We start from the raw sequence: 6,350 nt of genomic DNA on the forward strand, positions 1-6,350 counted from the left end.
CCCAGACCCCCCCCTAAACCCCCTCAGGACCCCCCCCAGACCCCCCCAAATCCCCCCCAGACCCCCCCAAGCCGCCCCCCCCCCCCCCCCCCGGGCCCCCCCCCCGCGCGCACCGTGACGTTGTGCATGCTGATGACGCTGCCGCAGTCGTCCAGGTACTGCTTCAGGTCTCGATCCTGAAACCCCGAGAGGGTTCTGGGGGGAACTGGGGGGGAACTGGGAGGATTTGGAAGGGGTCTGAGGGGATCCTGGGGGGGTCTGGGGGGGTCCTGGGGGGGTCTGGGGGGGGGGAGAGGGGTGTTTGGAGGGATTTGGGGGGTTTGGGGGGGGGCTGGAGGGGATTTAGGGGGGCTGGGGGGGTCCTGGGGGGGTTTGGGGGGGGGGCTGGGGGGGTCCTGGGGGGGTTTCCGGGGCGCTGGGGGGGGATTTGGGGGGCTCAGGGTGTCGGGGAGGGGGTCAGGGTGCCATGGGGGGGGGGTCAGGGTGCCATGGGGGGGTCAGGGTGAGATTGGGGGGGTCAGAGTGATATTGGGGGGGGGTCAGGGTGCCCTGGGGGGGTCAGGGTGAGATTGGGGGGGGTCAGGGTGCCCTGGGGGGGGTCAGGGTGCCATGGAGGGGTCAGGGTGAGATTGGGGGGGTCAGAGTGATATTGGGGGGGGGGGGTCAGGGTGCCCTGGGGGGGGTCAGGGTGAGATTGGGGGGGTTCAGGGTGCCCTGGGGAGGTCAGGGTGAGATTGGGGGGGGTCAGGGTGATGGGGGGGGGGGGGGGGGGTCAGGGTGCCATGGGGGGGTCAGGATGACATTGGGGGGGGGGGTCAGGGTGCCCTGGGGGGGGTCAGGGTGAGATTGGGGGGGGTCAGGGTGCCATGGGGGGGGTCAGGATGACATTGGGGGGGGGGTCAGAGTGATATTGGGGGGGGTCAGGGTGCCATGGGGGGTCAGGGTGCCATGGGGGGGTCAGGGTGATGGGGGGGGGGTCAGGGTGACACTGGGGGGGGGGGGTCAGGGTGCTGTGGGGGGTTCAGGATGACATTGGGGGGGGTCAGGGTGCCCTGGGGGGGTCAGGGTGAGATTGGGGGGGGTCAGAGTGACATGGGGGGGGTCAGGGTGCCCTGGGGGGGGTCAGGGTGACATGGGGGGAGGGTCAGGGTGCCCTGGGGGGGGTCAGGGTGCCGGGGGGGGGAGGGGGGGGGGGTTACCAGGTACTCGAAGACGAGGGTGAGGCAGTGGGGGGTGTGGACGATGTCGTGCAGTGTCACCACGTTGGCGTGTTTGAGGTCCCGCAACAGGGACACTGCGGGGGGGGGACACGGGGACAGTGATGTCACCCCCCCCTCGCTGTCACACATCCCCCCCCCCCCCCCCCGTCACCCCCCCGCCACCCCCCTACCGCCACCCCACCCGCCGTGTCACCCCCTTAGTGACACCTCCCCCCCGCTGTCACCCCAGTCCCCGGGTGATCCCCCCCCCAGTGCCACCCCCCTACTGTCACCTTGTGTCACCCCGGTCCCACTGCCACCCCCCCCAGTGCCACCCCAGCCCTGTGCCACCCAGCAGTGTCCCCTGTCCCCCCCCCACTGTCCCCCCTGTCCCCCCCAAGTGTCCCCGTGTCCTCCCCATGTGTCCCCCTGTCCCTCTGCCCCCCCCAGGTGTCCCCTGTCCCCATGACCCACCCCAAGTGTCCCCCCAGGTGTCCCCGTGTCACCCCCAGTGTCCCCTTCCCCCCCTGACATGTCCCCCCATCCCTGTGCCCCCCCCCAAGTGTCCCCCCAGGTGTCCCCGTGTCACCCCCAGTGTCCCCTTGTCCCCCCCGTGTGTCCCCCTGTCCCTGTGCCCCCCCCAAGTGTCCCCTGTCCCCATGTCCCACCCCAAGTGTCCCCCCAGGTGTCCCTGTGCCACCCCAAGCGTCCCTGTGTCCCCCCCAAGTGTCCCCCTGTCCCTGTGCCACCCCTAAGTGTCCCCTGTCCCCCCAAGTGTCCCCCCAGGTGTCCCCGTGTCACCCCCAGTGTCCCCTTGTCCCCTTCGTGTGTCCCCCTGTCCCTGTGCCCCCCCAGGTTGTCCCCTGTCCCCATGTCCCCCCATCCCTGTGCCCCCCCTAAGCGTCCCCTCTCCCCATGTCCCCCCCCAAGTGTCCCCCCCGTCCCCGTGTCCCCCCCGCTGCCCCCCGCCGTGTCCCCGCGTGTCACCCTCGCGGATGGCGGTGCAGGGCGCCCCCTCCTCGTGCTCCAGGCGGATCTCCTTCAGGGCCACCAACTTCTCCGTCAGCTTGCTGCGCCCCTTGTACACCGTGGCGTAGGTGCCCTGCGGCGGGGACATCGGGGACGTCGGGGACGTCGGGGACATCGGGGACGTTGGGGGGTATGGGGACATCGGGGACATCGGGGATGTTGGGGACATCGGGGACATCAGGGACATCGGAGACATCGGGGACATTGGAGGGTATGGGGACATCGGGGACATCGGGGACATCGGGGGGTATGGGGACATCGGGGACATCGGGGACGTTGGGGACATGGGGACATCGGGGACGTCGGGGACGTCGGGGACATCGGGGACGTTGGGGGGTATGGGGACATCGGGGACATCGGGGATGTTGGGGACATCGGGGACATCAGGGACATCGGAGACATCGGGGACATTGGAGGGTATGGGGACATCGGGGACATCGGGGACGTCGGGGACATCGGGGACATCGGGGACGTTGGGGGGTATGGGGACATCGGGGACGTTGGGGACGTCGGGGACGTCGGGGACGTCGGGGACATCGGGGACGTTGGGGGGTATGGGGACATCGGGGACGTTGGGGACGTCGGGGACGACGGGGACATCGGGGACATCAGGGACATCGGGGACATTGGAGGGTATGGGGACATCGGGGACGTTGGGGACATCGGGGACATTGGGGACATCGGGGACGACGGGGACATCAGGGACGTTGGGGACATCGGGGACATCGGGGACGTTGGGGACATTGGGGACATAAGAGACATTGGAGGGTATGGGGACATTGGGGACATAGGGACATCATTGCGGACATTGGGGACATCGGGAATGTTGGCGACATAGGGGACATTGGGGACGTTGGGGACATCGGGGACATTGGGGACATCGGGGACGTTGGGGACATCGGGGACATTGGGGATGTTGGGGACATTGGGGACGTTGGGGACATCGGGGACATTGGGGACATCGGGGGGTATGGGGACATTGGGGACGTTGGGGACATTGGGCGTATGGGGACGTTGGGGACATCGGGGACGTTGGGGACATCGGAGACATCAGGGACATCGGGGACATCGGGGACATCAGGGACATCGGAGACATCGGGGACATCGGGGACGTCGGGGACGTCGGGGACATCGGGGAGGTTGGGGACATCGGGGACATAAGGGACATCGGAGGGTATGGGGACATTGGGGACATGGGGACATCATCGGCGACATTGGGGACATAGGGGACATTGGGGGGTATGGGGACATTGGGGACATCGGGGACATCGGGGATGTTGGGGACATTGGGGACATTGGGGATGTTTGGGACATCAGGGACGTTGGCGACATAGGGGACATTGGGGACGTTGAGGACATTGGGGACGTTGGGGACATCGGGGACATTGGGGACATCGGGGGGTATGGGGACATTGGGGACGCTGGGGACATCGGGGGTATGGGGACATCGGGGACGTTGGGGACATTGGGGACATTGGGGACATCGGAGAGTATGGGGACATCGGGGGGTATGGGGACATCGGGGACATCGGGGACATCGGGGATGTTGGGGACATCGGGGACGTTGGCGACATCAAGGGGTATGGGGACATTGGGGACATGGGGACATCGGGGGTATGGGGACATTGGGGACGTTGGGGACGTTGGGGACATCGGGGACATCGGAGGGTATGGGGACATTGGGGACATGGGGACATCATCGGGGACATTGGGGACATTGAGGACATTGGGGGGTATGGGGACATCGGGGAGGTTGGGGACATTGGGGACATAAGAGACATTGGAGGGTATGGGGACATTGGGGACATGGGGACATCATCGGGGACATCGGGGGGTATGGGGACATCGGGGACGTTGGGGACGTCGGGGACGTTGGGGACATGGGGACATCAGGGGTATGGGGACATTGGGGACATTGGGGACATGGGGACATCGGGGACATTGGGGACATCGGGGGACATTGGGGGTATACGGGGGGACATTCGGGGACGTGGGGGGACATTTGGGACAGGCGGGACACGGGAAATTTGGGGACGTTTGGGGACGTGGTGGGGACAGTGGGGATATGGGGGGACATTGGGGGACGTTTGGGGACAATTGGGGACATTTGGGGACATGAGGGACATTGGGGACATTTGGGGACATTTGGGGACATGGAGGGACATTGGGGACATTTGGGGACATGGGGGGACATTTGGGGACAATTGGGGACATCTGGGGACATGAGGGACATTTGGGGACATTTGGGGACAGAGGGTGTGGCCCCGCCCCCTCACCTCTCCCAGTTTGTCCAGTTTGACGTAGGTCTCCAGCTTCCCGAAGCCGATCTCCGACTGGGGGGAGGACACACACGGTTACTGGGAGAACTGGGAGGCACTGGGACGGCTCCACTCCCTCCCCGCCCCCCCACCCGCCTCCATACTGCTCGGTACTGGTTTATACTGGGCCATACTGGGACACGCCAATGGGACGGGGTGGCATCCCCATGGGGACTGGGGGGCACTGGGAGGACCTGGGAGGGGGTTACTGGTTGGTTTTACCATTCTGTACCGGTTTATACTAGTCTATGCTGATCTATACTGGTCTGTACTGGTCTATACTGGGCCAAACTGGAACACACCAGTATAATGTACCAACTCCCAGTCTGCTTGCAGAGGGGACTGAGGGGCACTGGGGGGCTGCTATTGGTTCCTCGCCTTCTATATGGACCCGTACTGGTTTATACTGGTCCGTACCAGTTTGCATTGGTTTATACTGGTTTATACTGGTTTATACTGGGACACACCAAGGACACGCAGGGCAGAGAGGGGCTGAGGAGCTGCCTCAGGGAGGATGCAGGGGGAAACCGGGCGGGTTACTATTGGTTCCTACTCCTCCATAGGGACCCATACTGGTTTATACTGGCCCATAATGGTTCATACTGGTCTATACTGGTTTGCACTGGGATGCGCCAAGGACACGCAGTGCAGACGGCACGTAAGGGGCTGCCTCTGCAGGGATGGGGGGGGGGGGCACTGGGGGGCTTGCTATTAGTTTCTCTTCTCCTATATGGGCCCATACTGGTTTATACTGGTTCATACTGGTCTATACTGGGACGCACCAGGGAGACGCAGCGCAGGCGGCGGCTGAGGGGCTGCCTCAAGGGGGACGGGGGGGCACTGGGAGGGCTCCTGTTGGTTTCTCCCCCTCCATATAGACCCATACTGGTTTATATTGGTGCGTACCGGTTTATACGGGTTCGTACTGGTCTATACTGGGATGCACCAAGGACATGCACTGCAGGTGGGGGCTGAAGGGCTGCCTCAGGGGGGACTGGGGGGGTTGCTATTAGTTCCTCCATCTCCATATGGACCCGTAATGGTTTATACTGCTGCATACTGGTCTGTATTAGTCCATACTGGTCTATATTAGTCCATACTGGTCTATACTGGTCCATACTGGTTTATAGCAGGACACACCAGGTGTATCGAAAGCAAATGGTGGCTGAGGGACTACCTGAGGGGGCACTGGGAGGGCTTCTGTTGGTTCCTACTCCTCCATATGAACTCATACTGGTTTATACTGGTCCACAAGGGTTTATACTGGTTCATACTGGTTTACAGTGGGACGCACCAGGCCTATACCGCCCAGATGGTGCCTCTAGGGGGCATGAGGGGGGGGGGGGCCACCGGGGGGGGCAGGGGTTGCCATTGGTTCCTACCCCTCCGTCTGGGCCCATACTGGGTTATACCGCTCCGTACTGGTTTGTACTGGTCTGTACTGGGACGCACCAGGGAAACGCGGCGCAGGCGGCGGCTGAGGGCCCCGGGCAGCCCCAACCCCCCCTCGGGCAGGCGGGTGTCCGCCGGCAGCGACAGGCGCTTGTTGATGTCCTGAGGGGGGGGGGGACACACGGACGGACGGGGGGGGACAGACGGACAGTCACCCCCGGGGACCCCCAAAACCCCCCCAAAATCCCCCCAAAATCCCCCCAAAATCCCCCCAGGACCCCCCCAAACCACCCCAGGAGACCCCCAAAGCCCCACAGGACCCCCCCAAATCCCCCCAAGACCCCCCCAAAATCCCCCCCAGACCCCTCACCCCCCCCCAAATCACCCCAGTGCCCCCCCCCCAAATCCCCCT

General features: G+C 64.5%; 1 protein-coding gene across 1 annotated transcript; it reads right to left on the reverse strand.

Moving 5' to 3' along the window:
* Positions 1-62: 62 nt before the first annotated feature.
* Positions 63-6,100, reverse strand: LOC309684720 (cyclin-dependent kinase 16-like; the record flags this gene model as incomplete). Its single annotated transcript, XM_082500587.1, has 5 exons — positions 63-176; positions 1,200-1,294; positions 2,187-2,301; positions 4,505-4,561; positions 5,999-6,100. Coding segments are annotated over 5 exons (483 nt in total), but the record flags the coding sequence as incomplete, so codon positions are not given.
* Positions 6,101-6,350: the final 250 nt, after the last annotated feature.

This window comes from Vanellus vanellus (genome assembly GCF_965231255.1).
Source record: "Vanellus vanellus genome assembly, contig: HAP1_SCAFFOLD_2474, whole genome shotgun sequence".
Taxonomy (NCBI): domain Eukaryota; kingdom Metazoa; phylum Chordata; class Aves; order Charadriiformes; family Charadriidae; genus Vanellus; species Vanellus vanellus.